General features: G+C 44.4%; 1 protein-coding gene across 1 annotated transcript in view; it reads right to left on the minus strand.

The window, feature by feature from the left end:
- Positions 1-22571, minus strand: part of LOC138664048 (zinc finger protein 773-like) — a 41349-nt gene extending 18778 nt beyond the window's left edge. Inside the window, exons 1-8 of the mRNA XM_069750462.1 lie at positions 22454-22571; positions 20635-20727; positions 17039-17118; positions 13706-13855; positions 13397-13576; positions 13191-13314; positions 13010-13107; positions 2284-2356 (exon numbers count right to left, since the gene is read on the minus strand). Of these exons, the coding sequence (XP_069606563.1) occupies positions 2284-2356; positions 13010-13107; positions 13191-13314; positions 13397-13576; positions 13706-13801 (571 nt within the window). The 5' untranslated portion in view covers positions 13802-13855; positions 17039-17118; positions 20635-20727; positions 22454-22571. The remainder of the gene's footprint in view (positions 1-2283; positions 2357-13009; positions 13108-13190; positions 13315-13396; positions 13577-13705; positions 13856-17038; positions 17119-20634; positions 20728-22453) is intronic.
- Between the last annotated feature and the right edge of the window lie 219 nt (positions 22572-22790).

A 22790-nucleotide genomic window follows, 5' to 3' on the forward strand; every position in this document is an offset into this window, starting at 1 on the left:
ATTTCTTGACGCTCCTCTCACAATACGACCCAGGTATGCCGCCAGTCTATGTGATTCCTCCTCCATACAAACATATGACCGCTTTAGCAAATAACTTAACGCAGCGGTGTTGTGGACAGTGATTGACTATAGCAATGTCGTCTGTACAGCCAGAAGAAATGTATAGAGTTTGGCCACTTTTTTCAGTTCGAAATGCATCTTTGCAATTTCATCCATTGATACTTTACCAACAACAATGCATAAAAAAACAAGTCTAAAAAGTCTGAGTAGCGTACCCTAAAAAAATTCAACATAAATTCTACCAGAAAACGGTTAAGAAGAATCTGTAACTTCTCTGCATTTAGTGGTTACTACTAGAGATGAGCAAAAATTTCCATGTTCGGTTCGGATTACGATCGCCAAATTTGGAATATTCGCCAATTAATTTGTCAAATATTCGCCGAACATTACCGAACGCCATTCACGTCAATGGGAGGCAAAAACAAATGCATGCACAACACCTTATTATGGCCCCAAATGCTGCCAAAACACATCAAATGAAAGACAGACAGCAGGAAAGTGGCCCCAATTCACCAACAGTACAAATTTTAGTATGGAACTGCAGCAATCAGCCAGGAATGAGGTATCAGGGTCTTGGACAGCATTTAGAGCTTTCAATTGAACCTCACAGTAAGACGAGGTAGGTGAGGGATCGGTGTAAGCCTCCTGTGCTGGGAGCCCTGATACCACATGCAACATCCCTACCTGCTTTCATGCTGAGCCACACTCAGGTGGCACAAATATCAGTTTTGTAGACTACCATCGTCAGAAACATTTAAGGATAGTAATACGGGGGTAGTTGAGTCCAAGGAAGTGTGATGCCTGATGGTCTTGGAGGCATACTGCTACAGGCAACATGCATAAAGGAGACCCAACCAGGAGCCTACACATTTTCAAAAATTAGTGGCAGACACAGAGTGACATCAATTGATATAAAGTAGAATTAATATAGCGGGACCGACATCTTTCACTACAGCCAACCCAACAGATGGAGACTGTAACGGGCAAGGTGGTGAAATCACTGTTCTGTATCCCTCTGAAAGCCTGCAAGGGAAGGGGCGGCTATGAGAAGTATGAGATCCAGGATCCAACCTACAACACTCATTTACCCAACACCAATTACCAGAGAGAAGATGGGTGTAACAGATGCACATCTCAAGCTATGTATAAAAGATGTCAGTGAGAAATTGGATGCCAAAGATGCACATAATCTAGAAGATAGGCTCAAAACTATTTCAAACTCAGATCTCGGCTGCTGTATCACGTTTGTAAAAAAAATAAATAAAATAAATTAATTTTAATGTGCAACAGCTCAGCACACAGAACAATTTCAACATCATTAAATGAAAAGGTTGGATATAGCGGGATGTATCATATTTATCAACAGAAAAAAATAGATATTTTAATGCACGTTAGGTCTGCGGACAAGTTCATATCACCGCCACAACATGACAATGTGAGATACGACGGGCTGTATCACATTCAGCAACAGAAAAATTTGAGTTTTTTTTTAATGCGTGTTAGGTCTGCGTACAGATACATATCACTGCCACAACATGACAATGTGGGATACGGCGGGCTGTCTCACATTCAGCAACAGAAAATATTATAGATATTTTTTTATGTGCCTTAGGTCTGCAGACAGTTTTATATCACCACAGCACTAAATGACAAGGTGGGATACAGCAGGCTGTTTCACATTCAGCTAGTGAAAAAATATTAATTAGAATGCTATAGTCGTGCATGGAGCACAATGGAAGCTTTCTTTGTGGACCTCAGTAATGGCCCAAAATGAAAAAAGTGCCGGAAGGTAAATTTAATAGCCACACTGGACACCATCTAGCCACACTATATGACTGATATACAACTGCCTAACTAACTAAAATCTTGCTGTTATCAGTGCCAGCATCAGGAGCAGCCTCTCTGCGCTGTTACAGTGTTAATATGGTGCTAAAACAAGATGTCCGCTAATTATATGGAGAGGGCCATGTGATTTGAGCAGCCAATGACACAATCTGTTGTGTCAGGACATTGTGGGTGTTTCCTGCTCCCTGATTCGCTAGCCGCAATGTGCACACATACACATAGGGGAAAAAAAGACTGTTTACATGAACGCCGCACCTCTGAGCTCTGCAAACCCCCTGTTTGTTTCCAATCACAAATCCGAATGTGCCATATTCATGCCGAATTTATGTTTGGCAATCGTTTTCTGAACAAATTCGCTCAGCACAAGTTACTACTCACCTGTGCGGTTATCTGTAGGAATTTCCACTTTACACGGCTCATCGCCCCTCACATATGTCTCTGTAGTATAACCCTATAACATTTTTTTAGAATACACAAATAGATGGAGAATCATTAAATTAAATTGAAGAATAATAGTCATTAAATTAACATGACAGCAGTAGTTATCACATAGCTACAGGTCTCTTGTATAAATCTAACCTGTCGGCTCCTAATTCTAACCAGCAGTCTTCATAACCAGAAAATTGAGAGACGATCCAAACACATCTAATGTCTAGAATCAGCTTTATCAGGTCATTTCCACCAGGTATAAAACATGCACAGAATGGACACTTTATTAGAGACACCCATCCAGTAATACATTTGATCTCCGTTGGCTTTCAGAATCTCAGCAATTTGTGGTGTTGTTGGTTCCATTAGGTGATGAAATCATTCAGTGGCAATATTGGCCCATGCCAACAGGATAGCTTCTTGCTGAAACTTGTGCCATAGACCATTGGTCTTATGTCTAAGGGTTTATAGGCGCAATGAAGTGATGAGCTTGTGTCACAAAGTGACTGTCCTGGCGTGATACGACCCAATGGGTGGTCGCTGACAAAACGGCGAAACACACACAAGGGTACATTGGGGACACTTTAACAACGGTGGGCCCTGCGATAGGGAACGGGGAAATGGACACCTCCTGCACTCTCCTAAGGATGTGCCCTAAACTTCCTGACGTCCCTATACAGGTTCTTGCAACCCATTGCTGAACTGGATACCTAAGAGTACCGTCTCACAGTGGCACTTTTGTCGCTACGATCCGTGACGTTCCAGTGATATCGTTACGATATCGCTGTGTCTGACACGCAGCAGCGATCAGGGACCCTGCTGAGAATCGTACGTCGTAGCAGATCGTTTCGAACTTTCTTTCGTCGCTGGATCTCCCGCTGTCATCGCTGGATCGGTGTGTGTGACACCGATCCAGCGATGCGTTCGCTTGTAACCAGGGTAAACATCGGGTTACTAAGCGCAGGGCCGCGCTTAGTAACCCGATGTTTATCTTAGTTGCCATCGTAAATGTAAAGAAAAAAAAAAAAAAAAACAGTACATACTTACATTCCGGTGTCCGTCAGGTCCCTTGCCGTCTGCTTCCCGCACTGACTGACTGCCGGCCGTAAAGTGAAAGCAGAGCACAGCGGTGACGTCACCGCTGTGCTGTGCTTTCACTTTACGGCCGGCAGTCAGTGAGTGCGGGAAGCAAACGGCAAGGGACAGACACCGGAATGTAAGTATGTACTGTTTGTTTTTTTTACACTGGTAACCAGGGTAAACATCGGGTTACTAAGCGCGGTCCTGCGCTTAGTAACCCGATGTTTACCCTGGTTACCCGGGGACCTCGGCATCGTTGGTCGCTGGAGAGCTGTCTGTGTGACAGCTCTCCAGCGACCACACAACGACTTACCTACGATCACGGCCAGGTCGTATCGCTGGTCGTGATCGTTGGTAAATCGTATAGTGTAACGGTACCCTTAGCCTTCACTCGCCCTGCACCTATCCCTGGGTAGGGAATTGGCAGGTGAAAGCACTGGTCCCACAACTGCACTAATACAACACAGGGAAAGTTACACAAGAAAGGGACAAAGAACAATAACACCACACTTAGCTTTCTCTGCTGCAATGCCCCGTACAGCAGAGTAATGCACCAGGTATGTGAATTCAGCTGAAGATCAACCGCACTCAGCAAGCTCCTTTTCCAGCAAGGTTGGTATCCAAAAGTACCTGTATAACCGACAGTCAGCTGATGCATCTGGTGACCTTATGAAGGATGGTGGGAGTGGTCACCAACATCAGCTGACCTAGCAGCAATGCAATGCAATAACACCAGCGGCCACCAGGGGGAAAACTGCATTAACCCCAAATGACCAGAAAGGAAAAAAAAGTTTTAATCAGAGGGAAACCAGATCTGCCACAGATCCAACCCTGGATCGTGACAATACCCCCCTTTCAATGAAGGGTCGCTGGACACTCTACACCGAACCTCACCAGAAAACAACCTACGGTGAGGACGCCTCGATCCACCAGAGTTCACCTTGGCAGTCACCTGACACTCAGATTTATGGCAAATGGGGCACGATGGAGATACCAACAACGTAGGCTCCAGAGGCACCACAAATCTCCAGAGCGCCGACCTGGGGAATGAGTTATGTACAGGCATTACTGGGGGTAACTCCAGCTGGTAAGTTCCCGGGCTGAGATTGGCCGACACTCGATATGGCCCAATCACCCTGGAACTCCAGGTCCCAGTTGCACACTTCCACCTGATGTTTTTGGTGGACACCCATACGTACTCATTCACACGCAGGTCCGGACCTGAACGTTTATTTCCACGCATACATCTGCCACAAGATGGTGAATTCTTTGAGGACTTGACAGCAGAGGCATCCCCCTGTGTCACCACACTTACACCCCAACAATGCTCAGAGGGAACCACCACCCTCTCCTGATCCCTCCTCCCAAGAAGACTCCGACACTCAGGGTTAGCTTGTGGAGAGGGTTGAGTCCTGCCCCTACTCCCTGGGAGCACCTCTGCTGCCCCCAATGGAGAAAGGGTAAAATTATAGAAGGACGGCAGAGACAGTAGCCCCTGGGAAGCAGCCCTCAAAAGACTGATCCCAGCTGACCACTTTCCTTGACCGCCAATCTATGACCGGGTTGTGTTTTTTCAACCAAGGGAGTCCTAAAACGATGGGTGTTGGTATTCCCCCCAAGACGTAGCACGACAGGAACTCCTCATGACGAGTCCCTATACGCAGGTGTATATCATCCACGACTTGGGTCACCCACCCCTGGCTGAGTGGTACAGAGTCAATGGCCTTGACACTTAGGGGTTTAGCTAGTGTTCTACACCTCAGGCCATGGGTCTGGACAAAATGAGCATCCACGAGATTGACACCTGCTCCACTGTCCACAAGCACCGGTATACACTCAGTTACCCCACCAACCACTACTTCAGCTTACAGGGTACACTGAGGGGAAGATATGGAGGAAATATACACTCCCTGGTCGCCTCCCTCCATACGACCGGGGGGACGCGGCTTCTTAGGTGGTGCAGGTATTTTGGTGTGAGCTGGGCAGACACCGATAAAATGACCAGTCTGCCCACAGTAAAAACATGCCCCCACACCACGGAGAACCACAGGCAACCCCGTTTGGGAAACAACTCCTCCCACCTGCATCGGTTTGTCCTCCTGCTCAGGTGTGTCCCCCTCCCTAGCAAGGACTACCGGAGGCACATTAGGTGTATGTCTCTCCCTCAAGCGTCTATCTACCCAAATAGCAAGGGACATGGCGGCCTCCAACGACCTGGGGGGCGGCATACTGCACAAGAGTATCCTGCAACCTTGGAGACAGACCCTGCCTAAAATGGCTCCTAAGGGCAGGGTCATTCCACTGTGTGTCAGTGGCCCACCTACTGAACTCCGAGCAGTACTCCTCAGCTGGCCGACCCCCCTGCTTGATTTTACACAGTCGGGATTCCGCCAGGGAGACGCCATCAGGATCCCCATACACAAGCGCCAGAGCAGCGAAAAACTCGTCCACCGACCGTAAAGATGGAGAACCGGCCGGCAGGGAGAAAGCCCAGGATTGGGGATCACCCTTAAGAAGGGAGATTATAATCCCCACACACTGTTCCTCACTCCCTGATGAACGAGTGCGGAGCCTGAAGTACAGCTTACAGGCTTCCTGAAAAACCAAAAATGTAACTCTCACTCCAGAGAATCCGTCAGGAAGAGATATCTTGGGTTCTGGTTGAACATATACCTGGGCCGAAGCCCAAAACCCCAATAACTGCTGCAGCTGCTGCACCACCTCACCATGCAGCACCTTAAACTCCTCGGTGAGGGGCAGAATCAGTTGGGCAAAGGCCTGCATTTGAGCCATGGATCACCAGAAAAAAATGGGTCAGTTGGTTATAATGTCACGAAGTGACTGTCCTGACGTGACACGTCCCAACGGGTGGCCGCTGACAAAATGGCGAAACACACACAAGGGTACACTGGGGACACTTTAACAACGGTGGGCCCTACGATAGGGAACGGGGAAATGGACACCTCCTGCACTCTCCTAAGGATGTGCCCTAAACTTCCTGACGTCCCTACACAGGTTCTTTCAACCCATCACCGAGCTGGATACCGTAGCCCTCACTCGCCCTGCACCAATCCCTGGGTAGGGAATTGGCAGGGGAAAGCACTGGTCCCACCGCTGCACTAATACAACACAGGGAAAGTTACACAACAAAGGGACAAAGAAACAATAACACCACACTTCGCTTTCTCTGCTGCAATGCACCACACAGCAGAGTAATGCACCAGGTATGTGAATTCAGCTGAAGAACAACCGCGCTCAGCAAGCTCCTTTTCCAGCAAGGTTGGTATACTAAAGTACCTGTATATCCAACAGTCAGGTGATACATCAGGTGACCTTATGAAGGATTGTGGGACTGGTCACCAACATCAGCTGACCCAGCAGCAATGCAATGCAATAACACCAGCGGCCACCGGGGGAAAACTGCATTAACCCCAAATGACCAGAAAGGAAAAAAGGTTTTAATCAGAGGGAAACCAGATCTGCCACAGATCCAAACCTGGATCGTGAAAGCTTGTTTCTCTACAATGCTAAGGTAGGACTGGGCAATTTTGCCTAAAAGTAAAATCCTGTTTTGTTTTTTTTTAAAGCTTTTAGATTATTTTCTTTTTGCTAAACTTGATCAAGGTATATAATCTGTCATACAATGGTGAAAAAACTAATAAATTAAATAGGACATCAGCACACCAATAATGACTTTACTTAGCAGACAACATAGGTTCTAGTGAGGGTTCTTTGTAAGACTCGGTTCACACCCGCATTGCAAAGGGGTTACAACTGTTTCAGAACACACCTGTTCCATGGCAGCAATTTGTTTAAAAAACAAACAAACAAAACTTTGCAGTAGTCACCCTTCCAGGCAGGGCTGGATTGGGGCAAAAAAGCAGCCCTGCCACACAAACCCCACCAGCCCACATACAAACACTCCCCATACCTGATCAGTGGATTTTGCTATACTCTGAACTGTGTATACTTCCGTCCTATATAAATGGTGTAATTCTCAGTATCAATTTATATATATATATATATATATATATATATAATTATTTTTTTTAGATAGCGCTCCCTGAGTGCGTTGGGGACACTCGCTTGACAGCGGGATTAAAGCCCACAGGAAAGTTTTTCTCACATAAACAGTCTATCTAGTTTATTTAGACTCATAAGCTGCACCACTAACAGTTCATTATATACATCAATGCAACACAATCACCACCGACAGTCTGTTCTAATGGCAGATAATTCTCTGCCCATATTATAACCCCCTTTCTGGAGTTACTTTCTTGGATATCCTGCTCTGCACACTGACTCCTTGTCAGTCCTTGTTTCCAGGGAAGCTGCCCAACTGGGATCACCTTCCCGGACGATGCCTTGCTCACCAGGACACCCGACAGTCTCAGACCCACAGAAGGACAGTAGCTTCCCCAACGCAGTGCCGTCACAGACTCTGCACATGCGACCTCTCGATGTGCTATTCAGGAAGACCAATCCCAGGAACTTCCAACACACAGGCCTTCAGTCCATGGCCTCACCATGTGCTTCCAGGAATCCAGTCCACTCCAGGACATTACAACACACAGGCCATCCAGGACCTCACACGCTGACCATTCAGGTCCATACACTCTGACCATGTGACCCAAACCATGGTCACATTATGTACCTGTAACCACCCCCATAGGTGGGAGGTGTGTGGTTAGTCAGTCCCGCCCAGCTCTCCAACTAACCCTGTAAGCCCCCCTTATAACAAAACAAACACTTGTGGAACTACAACCCATACCGGCCCTTCACAATGATGCCAGTCACTGTATCACAATATATATATACACACACATACATAAGAATAGATACTGAGAATTACACCATTTATACAGGACAGAAGAATACACAGCTCCACAATATATGCTAGAATCAATTATATACACAGCTCCATATTATATACCATGGTAAGGAATATAGAGCGGTGTATATACTATATAGTATAGAGATGTGTCAGTGTATATATAGTGTGAATTCCACACTATATACACAGCGCCATACTATATAAACATCTCTACACTATATAGCATGTATACACACAACTCTACAATATAATTAAGACAGCATTATACTGTATTATGATATATACATCACATAGGAGACACACATATATCATATATTAGACACTGAGGCTGATGTACATAGGATGACATAGGAGGCACCGCGACTGCTGAATATATGTCACATTGAAACTACTGTATATACAATACATAGTTGATACTGCGACTGCTGTGTATAGTTTTAGTGTCACCTTTATATTGTATGTGACCTTGCAAATGCTGTATACACATTATATAGGCAAAACATATATAAAAATTTTGCCAATATAATGTGTAATCAGCATTTGCAGTTCACCTGTATATTGTATAGACTACTGTATACACGTTATATAAGGTGATAACGCTGTGTAGTCGCAATATATATCCATATCCACACACACAGCGTGTATGTGTATACTGAGACTATACACAGCTGTATCACCTATATAATGTATATACAGTAGTGTATAAATTATACAGGTGATACAGCAAATGCTGTATATAAGTTATAATACCCCCTTTTCTTTTCATTTCCAAGGAATCTTTGGACCTTGGAGGTTTTAATTGGACGTATGGAGCCCATACCATGTTTATAGCCATTAGGTTTAAATCATCGATTGCTATTATTATTGTAATGTGCTGCTGCAGTGCAGTATAGAGCAACCTCCACCAGGGGGTGCTGGTTAAGGAAAAGAGGCTGTACACATAGCGCAGCAACACTGAACAACAACACAGGTGTCACAGGTAATGTAAGAGAAGTCAGACAAGCCAAGGTCATACACGGAGATAGCAGTGTGGTACAGAAGGGGCGAGCAGAGAATAGTCGGGGACAAGCAAGAAGTCAGAGCCTACCGGGAACGTGGTATCCAAAACGTGAGACGTAAGACGGAGTCGGGGTACAAGCCAGAGGTCAGAACAAGTCATAAACGGGTGCAGGCAGTCAGAGGCAAAAGGAACACTAGTACAAGTATCCAGGTCAGGTGCTCAAACCGTGCAGCATGAACTATAGCTGACACTGGCCCACAGGCTGCAGAAGACTTAAATAGCTCAGCCAGCTTCAAAGTGAGGCAGAGGGGATTAACTCCCACATGACCAGCCCAGAGATAAGACAGCTGAACATAAACTCAGAACTGGATCATGACAATTATTATCACTTTTTTGTAGCAAATTACTTAAGGAGTAGCTATCTATGATGTTTAGCTTTTGTAACCCCCATTTAGGCGGGCTCGCACACTCCCGGTTTGGACTGTTTCCTATACAGTCAATTGCAGAGGCTTTTCCTCGTGTTTGTTATTTCTTTTGTTAAGATTTTTTCTTCCCTAACCTTTCCTGTACTTTATCTCTTTGACCATGAGGACCAGGCAGCTCAGCCATCTTACTTGATATCTATAGACGAAGAACCTAATATTGGTTATGAATGGCAGACCTAAATATCGCTTCTCTGAATGTGAAAGGATTCAACATGCCTGAAACGTACATATTGTATGTTTCCAGGAGACACACTTTAGGACGAACCATGCTCCTACAATTAGACACTAATATTACACATTTTGGCATTTTGCTCAAAACCCTGAATCTCGCTCAAAAGGAGGTGCTATAGCGATTAATAAATCATTAATGCATCAAGTCATCAACTGTGTAGTAGATAGGGAAGCGAGGTATATTATCTTAGTGTCCGTTATCAGTGGTCAGCTATTCACAATCATAAATGTATATACCCCTAATCAGGATCAAGCCAATTTCATTGATAAGATAGTAGACAATGCACTTTTACTGCACAAGGAACGGCGTAAAAAATAAATAAAACCAATTCTTCACATGCTGTTGATTTTTTCATGCTGCCTTCCAAAGATTGCAGTAAGGCTCAGAAGACATTTATCCTGTGCTCTGCACTGAGCGCTTACACTGGGGTTTCCGTGTAAATCTCTGAAATACGTGATTCAGACAGAACCCTCGATGTAAGATTCCCTCTAATGAGGCAGATGGAGGCACTGTGGACGCCGTCTGACCTGTGATCCGGCGGTGTCCGTCTTTTTAGGATTTCATAAAAGTGCCATCGTCCACAGTTTTGTGCACTTCTCAAAAGGACACCACTGAACAGAGGCCAGACGGAGTCCAGAGTAAATCTCCTGCCTTTGGAAACCCCAAAGTAAGTGCTCAGCGTAGAGCCCCAGATAAATGTGATCCCAAGCATTATGTAAAATGTTCCCAATAAAAGCTTCAACTCAATCCACAAAAAAGCAAGTCCCACTCAGATCTGTCATCTGTTAGCTGAAATATAAGGGGTTTGCACGCTACTGGTAGCACAAAGGCTCTGGAAAAGCTAAATGGCTCCTCGCTCCCCGAAAGAAAAACAGCAAATTCTCTGCTGCCAAATCCAAATGCCCCCTCCATTCTGAGCTTCAGTGTGCCTAAACAACATTTAGCACCCACATGTTTGTAATTTCTGTAGTGATGAGAGCCCGCCTAATTTACAGGTGCGTGTCTCCAGAAGCATGAGCTGTGCATAATGTACTGGTGACTACAACGTACTGGTCACTACAATGGCAATTTGTAAGTTTCACTCAGCAACATCCACTGCTGCCTGTTTCTGGAAAATACGCATGGAGTCAAAATCACTCAACCTGTAGATAAATTCCCAAAGGGTTATAATTTCCAAAACGTGGTCACTTGAGGGGGATTCTGCATTTCTAGTACTTAGGGGCTCTTTATATGGAATCTGCAAACTAGTCTTGGAAAAGTTGCGCTCCAGGAGACAAATAGCGCTTCGTCCCTCCCGAGTCACTCCATATGGCGCCCGACAGGAAGCAGGAGCCGGGACAGCGAGCAGAGAAGGCGGCGCTGGAGAAGGAACAGGAGCGCGCCGGGACGCCGAGGAGCGGTAAGTAAAAGCGGACAGCAGGGGCCGCGGCGGTGATAATGGCGACCTGACAGTACTCCCCTCCTTACCTCCCCCCTTTTTAAGACCAGAAAGAAATCTAGCCAAAACTCGAGGAGCTTGGATGTTCTCCCGAGGCTCCCAAGATCTCTCCTCTGGACCAAAACCCTTCCAGTCTACCAGAAAAAAGGTCCTCCCCCTCACTCTCTTCATGGCAAGGATGTCCTTAATCTCAAAAACATCATTAGCGGAGACCGGCCGGGAAGAAGGCGCAGTAGAGGCATGAAACTGATTGAGAACAAGTGGCTTCAGAAGGGAAACATGGAAGGAATTCAGGTGACAGTGTTCCTTTAAGTCAAATTTATTCAGAAATATGGAAAATTCTGAAACGTTCAAGCACCACTGCAAACAGAACTGTGTGGGAAATGTAGGAGGGGGCACAAGGAGAGGAGCTCGGGGAATGGTTCCAAATTTAGTACTGGTGGACAGAGTACAGTAGAAATGAAAGGATGAGAAAGTCACTTGACTTGCAGGACAAAGTGTTATCAAGAATATATAGCACCAACTTTATTGGCATGATTTTATCCACTATCAATCTGCCGCATCTGACAAGAGAACAAAAAGCAAGACTGTACTCCAGCTGCTCAGCATTTACCTGAGGGTAACAGGAGGCGCACTTGTGCATTTTACACTACCCTGACAGTCTATGCATTTAACGATATCTCACCCGAACAATTACTAATTATTGCTGCTCACCAAACAAACAGTCCTCTTAGGCTACGTTCACATTAGCGTTGTGCGGGGCTGCGTCGGGCGCAGCCATGGCGATGCATGCGCCATGCGCCCCTATATTTAACATGGGGGCGCATGGACATGCGTTGTCTTGCGTTTTGTGACGCATGCGTCTTTTTTAGCGCAACAGAAAACGCTGCATGATGAAGTTTTTTCTGCGCCAAAAATCATGAAAAAATGAACGCATGCGTCACAAAAAGCTGCGTTTTTGCATGCGTTGTGCGTTGCCGACGCAGCACCGCACAACGCAAATGTGAACGTAGCCCAACTCTGCATGTAGTTATCTGAGCAGCTTAGCTTAAACAAGAAGTTTAGCAGCTGCTAACTTCCTGTTGAGGGAGGAAAGGCTACAATTGAATTTTTGATTCGAAAATTAATTATAATCAAAGAGCATCTAATAGACAGTTAAAGTTCAATAATCGCCAAGCCCTACTGTCCAATAGTCCATACACAAATATTAGAGGACTAGGGATGTGCCAATAAAATATTACTCACACCATTATTACATCTCCAGAAACTTGACAATGTTCTCTGCTGCTCAGTAGTATAATTTTTGCGCTCTTTGAATTCTCTTTTTCACTCAGTCAGCAATGGCATTGAAACTAGTCTTCTGTTATAGCAAATTAGTGTTAAATAATTGTACACTTGGAAATGTCAGCTGTAGCACCAATATTGTACTCCGATTCAGAGTACATGACCTGTTCTTCAAAACTATTCTTGCTGAATTCCTTCGAAATTCCATATAGGTGTCCCTAATAAATTGTCCACTCAGGGTGTAATACTGGTGAATAAAACAAGACTGAACACAAGACCTTACAACCTTCTACACACTTCATGACACCTCATCTCTATCTACCTGATGATCCTGAAGAACATTGGGATTTTCTTGTTTACAGTCCTGTGGAAGAAGAGGACGGGGACATCTCTCTGGTGTTGTCCTGTTACTGGATAGAACTGGAGGAAACACATACAGGGACTGAATTCATTCTTTACATACAGATAATTATAGGCCATGTGTATTAAGTCCTGTCTATTACCTGGTGATGTGAGGAGCTGGGGAACCTCCATCATGACGTCCTTGTACAGATCTTCGTGTCCTTCTAAATACTCCCACTCCTCCATGGAGAAATAGACGGTGACATCCTGACACCTTATAGGAACCTGACACAAACAATGATACCGTCATCCCCCGATCCCTCCATAGTGTTACTGTTCAATGTCCCAGCATTCCCAACAGTGTCACCTCTCCAGTCAGCAGCTCTATTATCTTGTAGGAGAGTTCTAGGATCTTCTGATCATTGATGTCCTCATGTATCAAGGGGTGAGGTGGAGGCCCCGTGATTGGGCTCAGGGGTCTTCCCCATCCCTCAGACACAGGGTCCTGACAGCGCTCACTAGAGGTCTTCTTCACTACTGTGTAATCCTGGTTATGGAGAGACACATTAATAAATCTCACTACAGACATTTCCAGAGTTCTCACCTCTCCAGTTCTATCCATCTGTTATTCCCATAGATAAGAATGATGTAATGTGACTTCATCAGAATCTCTCACCTCTCCAGTAAGCCGGAAGAGGATCTCTAGGGTGAGGTGTAATATCCTCTCCGCCATCTTGTCCCTGTCCCTCTCCATCTTTGTAGGGTCACACATGAGAATTCTCTTATATAGAAGATCTCCACTTAGAGGATCCAATATTTTAGGGACCTGAATGGGGAGAAGATGACGATGTAAAAGCAGAAAGTTACCGTTTAAGAAATCCCCTGTTTTAAACTAGCGAAATAGGTCAGAATTAATGAAGCCCCACTCACTTTTCATTGAGGGAATGTGGCCATGATCAGGAACTGCTGCAGGTTTGATGCTTCATGTTTAACCCCTTTCTGCCATAGGACGGAATAGTACTTCCGATGGCAGAACCCCCGCTTTGATTTTGACTCTGGCAGTGAGCCCACATCAAAGCTGGGACATGTCAGCTGACATTTAACAAGCGCTTCCGGACATACGGCCGGAAATGCGCGCACCAGTGACCCCCCATCACATGATCGGGGGGGGGGGGTCATTGGTGCATCAGCATGACAACCAGAGGCCTCTATGGTTGTTGGATGCCGGATTGCTATGAGCGCCACTCAGTGGCCGGCGCTCATAGCAATGCCGTAATTCTGCTACATAGGGGAGATCTGTGCATCGCCTCTATGTAGCAGAGGCGATCAAGTTATGGCAGCTTCTAGCCTCCCATGGAAGCTATTGAAGCATGGCAAAAGTAAAAAACAATAAAATTTAAAATATGAAAAAAAATGAAAAATATATAAAAGTTTAAATCACCCCCCTTTCGCCCCATTCAAAATAAAAAAAAAAAAAAAAAAATCAAACCTACACATATTTGGTATTGCTGCACTCAGAATCGCCCGATCTATCAATTAAAAAAGGATTAACCTGATCGCTAAACGGTGTAGCGAGAAAATAAGTCAAAATGCCAGAATTACGTTTTTTTGTTCGCTGTGACATTGCATTAAAATGCAATAATGGGCGATCAAAAGAAGGTATCTGCTCCGAAATGGTATCATTAAAAACCTAAGCTCGGCACGCAAAAAAATAAGCCTTCACTCGACCCCAGATCATGAAAAAAAGGGATAATCATGATGGCAGGTCAGTTTTAGCATTTAGTGAACCTAGCAAAAAAGCCAAACAAAAAACAAGTGTGGGATTGCACTTTGTTTGCAATTTCACTGTACTTGGAATTTTTTATTGTTTTCTAGTACAAGACATGCTAAAACCAATGGAGTCACTCAAAAGTACAACTCGTCCCACAAAAATAAGCCCTCACATGGCCATATTGATGGGAAAATAAAAAAGTTATGGCTCTGGGAAGGAGGGGAGCGAAAAACGAAAAAGCAGTGTCAAAACCGCAGCAGCCAGCTGTGACAGCATAGTGGATGGTATTTCTTGAAATCCCATATCCGATGTGCGTGCATTTTCGCCTGCAGATCACCCGTGGACACTGATATGCGGCACCTCTTTCACCCTGCCGTCACACTAGCAGTATTTGGTCAGTATTTTACATCAGTATTTGTAGCCAAAACCAGGAGTGGGTAATAAATACAGAAGTTGTGCATATGTTTCTATTATACTTTTCCTCTATTTGTTCCACTCCTGGTTTTGGCTACAAATACTGATGGAAAATACTGACCAAATACTGCTAGTGTGACGGCAGCCTCAAGGCCGCAATATGTCAATTTCTACAGCGGAGACGCACAGAAATAAAATCAATAGAAATGTACAGAATGCGGTAAATCCGCACGATTCACTGAACACATGCAAATTCACCTGCGTTCAATAGACGGCAGCACTTTGGACGTAGCGAACATGTGCTGCATCCAAAGTGCTGCTACTTCCAGATCATGGGCACATAGCCTTAACCCCTTTCTGACCTTGGACGGGATAGTACGTCCAAGGTCAGATCCCCTGCTTTGATGCAGGGCTCCGCGGTGAGCCCGCATCAAAGCCGGGACATGTCAGCTGTTTTGAACAGCTGACATGTGCCCGTAATAGGCGCAGGCAGAATCGCGATCTGCCCGCACCTATTAACTAGTTAAATGCCGCTGTCAAACGCAGACAGCGGCATTTAACTACCGCTTCTGGCCGGGCGGCCGGAAATGACGTCATCGCCGACCCCCGTCACATGATCGGGGGTCAGCGATGCATCAGGATGGTAACCATAGAGGTCCTAGAGACCTCTATGGTTACTGATCACCAGTGGCTGTGAGCGCCACCCTGTGGTCGGCGCTCACAGCACACCTGCAATTCTGCTACATAGCAGCGAACAGCAGATCGCTGCTATGTAGCAGAGGTGATCGAGTTGTGCCTGCTTCTAGCCTCCCATGGAGGCTATTGAAGCATGGCAAAAGTAAAAAAAAAAAAAAGTTAAAAAAAAATGTGAAAAAAATAAAAAAAAATATAAAAGTTTAAATCACCCCCCTTTCGCCCCAATCAAAATAAATCAATAAAAAAAAAAATCAAATCTACACATATTTGGTATCGCCGCGCTCAGAATCGCCCGATCTATCAATTAAAAAAAAGCATTAACCTGATCGTTAAACGGCGTAGCGAGAAAAAAAATTCGAAACGCCAGAATTACATTTTTTAGGTCGCCGCGACATTGCATTAAAATGCAATAGCGGGCGATCAAAAGAACGTATTTGCACCAAAATGCTATCATTAAAAACGTCATCTCGGTATGCAAAAAATTAGCTCTCAACCGACCCCAGATCACGAAAAATGGAGACGCTACGAGTATCGGAAAATGGCGCAATTTTTTTTTTTTAGCAAAGTTTGGAATTTTTTTTCACCACTTACATTAAAAATAACCTAGTCATGTTAGGTGTCAATGAACTCGTAATGACCTGGAGAATCATAATGTCAGGTCAGTTTTAGCATTTAGTGAACCTAGCAAAAAAGCCAAACAAAAAACAAGTGTGGGATTGCACTTTTTTTTTGCAATTTCACCGCACTTGGAATTTTTTTCCCGTTTTCTAGGACACGACATGCTAAAACCAATGACGTCGTTCAAAAGTACAACTCGTCCCGCAAAAAATAAGCCCTCACATGGCCAAATTGACGGAAAAATAAAAAAGTTATGGCTCTGGGAAGGAGGGGAGTGAAAAACGAACACGGAAAAACGAAAAATCCCAAGGTCATGAAGGGGTTAAGCTTCTTGTTGCAAAGCTCTGACCTCAGATCTGATTCACACACATTATCAGAGATGGGGCTATGGAGTCCAAGTCAATTATTACTAAAAGAGATAATAGAAAAGTTTATAGGGTAGCGGCGCTCGTGAGATGGACAAAGGTAGCTGTGGGTAATATTAGTCAAACTTCCACGATGAGTAATTACCTGTTTGATGGGAGCGGTGCTCAGATTTCTCTATTAAACATATGGATCGGATCAAGGATTAGTCGTAGGCAAGGGCTGTGCTGGGAAACAAAGGGGGAGGGGGGGAAGGGAGATATATCACAATGCCTAGATCACTCGTGCGACACTTAGTTGTCTAATATATAATTGCCTAGAATACTACTTCCTGCAATTTGTGCCAACTTCCGTGGCTTTGTCCGGAGCTAATGTCCGGAGCTAATGTCCGGAGCTAATGTCCGGAGATAAGTGACGTCAACAGTGTCCAGTGTCTGATTGGTTGCTGCCTGCTGGGAGCGACCAATCAGAAACGTGCCGTACTGTGACACACTCCGCCCGCCATTTTGGTGTGATTTTTGAATTTTTACCTCACAGCAAGTTTCTACTGCGTGGAGGCGGGCCCAGTGACGTTGCTCTTCAAGCTCCTGCCGAATTTCGTCAAAAAAATGATAATACCATTTACCAAAACTATATATATTTAGTTGTGAAGTGGTTCAGTGACATTTTCACACCAATTTTGAACTTTTGTTTGGTGTTTTCTCCATATACTGCCTATTATTTTTGTTCTTTCTTACTATTATTTATTAATTGTATTATTCTTACATTTGAATAAATAAAGTATATATGGATTCTAGACTCCCGATTCTTTAGAATCGGGCTGCCATCTAGTTATACATAATTGTGTATTAGTCCCATTAAAAAACGATAAAATACTGAAAGATATAGTGAGTAAAATCTGTGATCCTTTGGTCAAGGAATGCTTAAACTATTATCCCACAAGTGAAATGCACGGAAAGGAACCTTGGTGCTTATTCGGCTGGTGGATTGGCTAATATAGAGTTCAAAAATAGGTATAATCTCAGTTCAGTACCTGTAATACCGATGCTTGCAGGGAATGGATTAAATTATAAGCTGTCCAGGCAGTAATGGTAAAGCAGGTTACTTCCCCAGTAATGGGGAATCTCCAGCACCTACCTCCACCTGCAAAGCCGCACACCACATATATGGCTGTTCTGTGCGCACTGGACAAGTGATGAGGTCACAGGAGGGGAGGAGTCAGGGGTCACATGATCAAGGGCCTCAGTGTATGCCAAACCTCCCATGCAAGGACTTTTGCCTTTATACATTGTTTTTCGAGACCCACTGACATCATACTTACTCTGCATACTGCATATATCTAGGAGGTGGTCACCAGGCCTATAAATGTCTTCCCCTGGGTGAAGAAGGAACCTTACTCCTGCTACCTTCATACTTCCGCATGGTGATCTAGATATAAATTCTGTCCCCAAACATTCCCTATATAAACGAGCTGCAGACAATCGCCCCAGACCGAATGGCGGACCTCATAGAGTGGACATGGAGATAGGGAATAAGAGTATATTCATTTACCCTTTCATTACATAAATGTAGGTATTACTAGTGTATTATTATTATTATTATTTATTATTATAGCGCCATTTATTCCATTGCGCTTTACATGTGAGGGGGGGTATACATAATAAAAACAGGTACAATAATCTTAAACAATACAAGTCACGACTGGTACAGGAGGAGAGAGGACCCTGCCCGCGAAGGCTCACAATCTACAAGGGATGGGTGAGGATACAGTAGGTGAGGATAGAGCTGGCCCTGCAGCAGTTTGGTCGATCAGTGGTTACTGCAGGTTGTAGGCTTGTCGGAAGAGGTGGGTCTTCAGGTTCTTTTTGAAGGTTTCCATGTAAGGCAAGAGTCTGATATGTTATGATATGTAAACGCTAGTTCTGGTAGATTTGTTATGATGACACTATGCAAAGAGATGCCCTAGTACAGGGATCATAGACTGTGAGTTATCACATCTGCAAAATATCACAGTGCTTCTCCAGTAAATAAAGTGCCTTGCGAAAATATTCGGCCCCCTGGAACTTTTCAATCTTTTCCCACATATCATGCTTCAAACATAAAGATACCAAATGTAAATGTTTGGTGAAGAATCAACAACAAGTGGAACACAATTGTGAAGTTGCACGAAATTTATTGGTTATTTTAAATTTTTGTGGAAATTCAAAAACTGAAAAGTGGGGCGTACAATATTATTCGGCCCCTTTACTTTCATTGCAGTAAGCTCACTCCAGAAGTTCATTGTGGATCTCTGAATGATCCAATGTTGTCCTAAATGCCTAATGATGATAAATATAATCCACCTGTGTGTAAGCAAGTCTCTGTATAAATGCACCTGCTCTGTGATAGTCTCATAACAAATCTACCAGAACTAGAGGTTACATACCATAACATATCAGATTCTCGTTACAAAGCCCTGATGAGATTCCTCCACTTCAGTGACAATTCCCAAGCCCCCCAAGAACTGACCCCAACTATAATCAGCTAAATAAATTTAGACCCCTAATTTCCATTGATTGATTGATAAGTACAAGGGCCGTCCGTCATTCTGCCAATTTATCCCCTCCAAGCGAGCAAAATACGGCATAAAATTGTACAAAACTTCCTAATTTATGAAGGTAGGGACCACCAAATCAACCCCCCAAACAGTTGGCATCCCTGGCAAAATTGTCTGGGAGCTAATGATACCCTTTCTCCATCAAGGGTACCACATGTATATGGACAACTATTACACTATAATCCCCCTATATAAATCCCTCCACACTGCAAATACAGGGGCCTATGGGACAGTCAGGAAAAACAGAGTGGGGTTTCAGTCACATTTGGTGTCCAGACATTTAAAGAAGGGGGCATCATTCTCACTCGCAAGTGACTAACTTCTTGCAGTGAAGTGGAATGACAGGAAGGACGTCTATATGCTGACCACACTGCATGCGGACACCACTGTGATGGTCAGAGAGGGGTGCCACCAGGGAAAAGGAAAAAACAGTCTGCACAAAGACTATAACAAACATATGGGTGGCGTAGACTTGTCAGAACAGGTTCTGCAACCATACCTGGTGAAGCGGAAGACCAGGGCCTGGAACAAAAAGGTGGCAATATACCTTATCCAAGCTGCCAAATACAACAGTTTTGTCCTGTATAAAAAGTCCCAAGGACCGTTTACATTCCTCTAATTTCAGGAAAAAAATTGTAGAGGGCCTCATATTTGAGTCGTTGGCACAGGGGGAAGCATTTGAGTGTGAGGATTCCCGGAGACTTGTAGAGCGCCACTTTACTCGCCCTGTTCCTGGCACTCCCACCCAAAGGTATCCTCAAAAAAGATGCCGGTTTTGTAGGAAGCATGGCAGACGGAGAAATTCCTGCTACTATTGCCCCACATGCCCATCCCAACCAGACCTTTGTTTTGAGACCTACCACACCTCTTACCATTATAAGGTTTTTGTTTCAATTTTTATGTTCTGCTTAGTGGCCCCAGTAGAGTTTTTTGGAACAAATAATAGAGAATATTTTCATTAGAAGATTTCATCTTACCTCATTTTACAATAAATTCAAGGACTTGATCAATCACATGCCAAACTACTATTCCAACAAGTTCTCATCCATTTAATCACATCTCTACATTCCAGAGTGTGGACCCCACAAATGTTCTTGAAAAGTCCCTTAATCTGAAAATTAATTCTAGGACTTGATCAATCACATACCAAACTACTAGTCCAACAAATTCTTGTCCACGTACCCACGTCTGTACACTCCAGAGTGTGTACCCCACAAATGTTCTTGAATAGTCAGGTCATCTGAAAATTAATTATAGGATTTAATTACTCACAAACATTTTTGACCATTTATCTAACTTTGACTGTTTTTATGACGTCTTGCTACACAAAACTTTGGCTTCCATTTATATTACCTTATATTTATGTTGGTGATACGGGCATGATCATTTTATTGTAGGGTCATAAATAATGATGAAGTTCCGTACTTATACACTATGGGTTATAATTTATGGTTCTTGCCGAACCTCTGGTACCAGAAAATACTTTACGGTTTCTATAGAGAACTGGTTGTTTTGTGCATATGGCAGTTCCGACCTTGGCAGGTGGGAGCTTGCTATGCTGTACCACGTCTATTGGCACATTCGCCTTTCATATAGAGATTGATGAGCTAAACGGATGTGGTCTCTGACTGTGTCTGCCATTCTAGCCCTGCTGGTGTTCTTTCATCTTTGGAAGTGAATATATTTCTGCCCAATGATGACAGAAGTATTCTAGGAGTGATACCTTTATCGTCTAACCAGAAAATGATATGTTTGAAAGCTTTCAGAGCACAGTGGCTCCTTCTTCAGGCAAGATTACAAATAGAATCTTGCCTGAAGGAGCCACTGTGCTCCCCCCACCTCCAAGTCTCCGAGTCCCACCCACCCTCCCTGAAGAGGATACTCACCTGCTCCAGCGATGCCTGGTCTCAGCGTCTGTAGCGCAAATGGTAGAAAGGTGTGCACTACTGATGGTGGTGCAAAGGTAGGTTCCCACACCTTACAGTATATATAAAGAAAAACCTTGCACTCAACTTTATGCTCTTAGTGAATTTTAATGTAGTACCCAAAAAACGTTTCGGTCCAACACACCGGACCTTCATCAGTTACTACAGAAAGTGACAAAATAAATAAATAAACTAAAGTCATACATGAAAGAAAAATCAAATAACAGAAAAAAAGTATATACAAAAAACCTATAACGGTTGACGCATCAGAGCTGAAGTAGTGAGACTGGTCTCAGAGAGAAGAGTAGGTTTTGGACAAAATGTCCAGCAGAGGGACTTATATCTAATATCTGGCACTAACGTGGAGAATAGGAGTGAGAGGGAACTGTATCATAACGTACCGTACTATGTGAGGAGATACGAGAAGAGACAAAAACAGTGTCTCTGGGCACACAGAAAGAGCAGCGTCTGGGACAAAGAGAAAAGTGGTAACTTGACAAAAGCTGTTAGTGACGACGCATAGGAGTGCCCCATGTATCTTGTGAAATGCCATACCTGAGATGAAGACAGGCAAGAGTTAACATCCACTGCGGGGAGATAAAGGACTTAAGGCTACGTTCACATTAGCGTTCCGCTAATGTGCGTCGCTGTTGCGTCGGTGACGCAGCAGCGACGCAGCGGCGACGCGCCCCTATGTTTAACATGGGGGACGCGTGCGTTTTTTTTGTTGCGTTTTCCCACGCGTGCGTTTTTTTTGTTGCGTTTTCCGACACGTGCGTCGTTTCCGACGCTAGCGTCGGAAGCAAGAAAATGCAACAAGTTGCATTTTTCGTGCGTCCGATTTTCGTCAAAAAACGACGCACGCGTCGCAAAACGCAGCGTTTTTGCGTGCGTTTGCGCGCGTTTTTTTGTGCGTCGTGCGTTGCGTCGCCGACGCAGCGGCGCGCAACGCTAATGTGAACATAGCCTAAGTGAGGCAGAGCCCTGTTAAAGGCTAGATGGTGTGAGATAGGAGATGAAACATGATGCCGGAGTATTTACCTTAAACAGAGGAGGGGGTGGTGTGTGCCATGCATAGACGCGGAGTCCTCCGCTCGTCTGAAGTGCTGGGGAACAAGCAGCTTTGAAATAGGAAAGGGGCGTGTATCTGGTAACGCTGGGCAGCGAATGACAGAGCGCACAGGGTGGGCGGAAGTGACGTTGCCCCGAGGTCTAAGAGCTGTGTGTGTCTCTCCTAAACGTGCTTACCTTGCGGATGTGACGTCGCAAAATGTGGAACGTCCGTGTGATTTATATGATGGAGCAATTAGTTCCAAATGGCACCGGTTTAGGTACGAATGTAAAACTGAGGGGAGGACTTAATAAAGAGGTGGAGTAT

Source organism: Ranitomeya imitator, chromosome 2 (assembly GCF_032444005.1).
Source record: "Ranitomeya imitator isolate aRanImi1 chromosome 2, aRanImi1.pri, whole genome shotgun sequence".
NCBI lineage: Eukaryota > Metazoa > Chordata > Amphibia > Anura > Dendrobatidae > Ranitomeya > Ranitomeya imitator.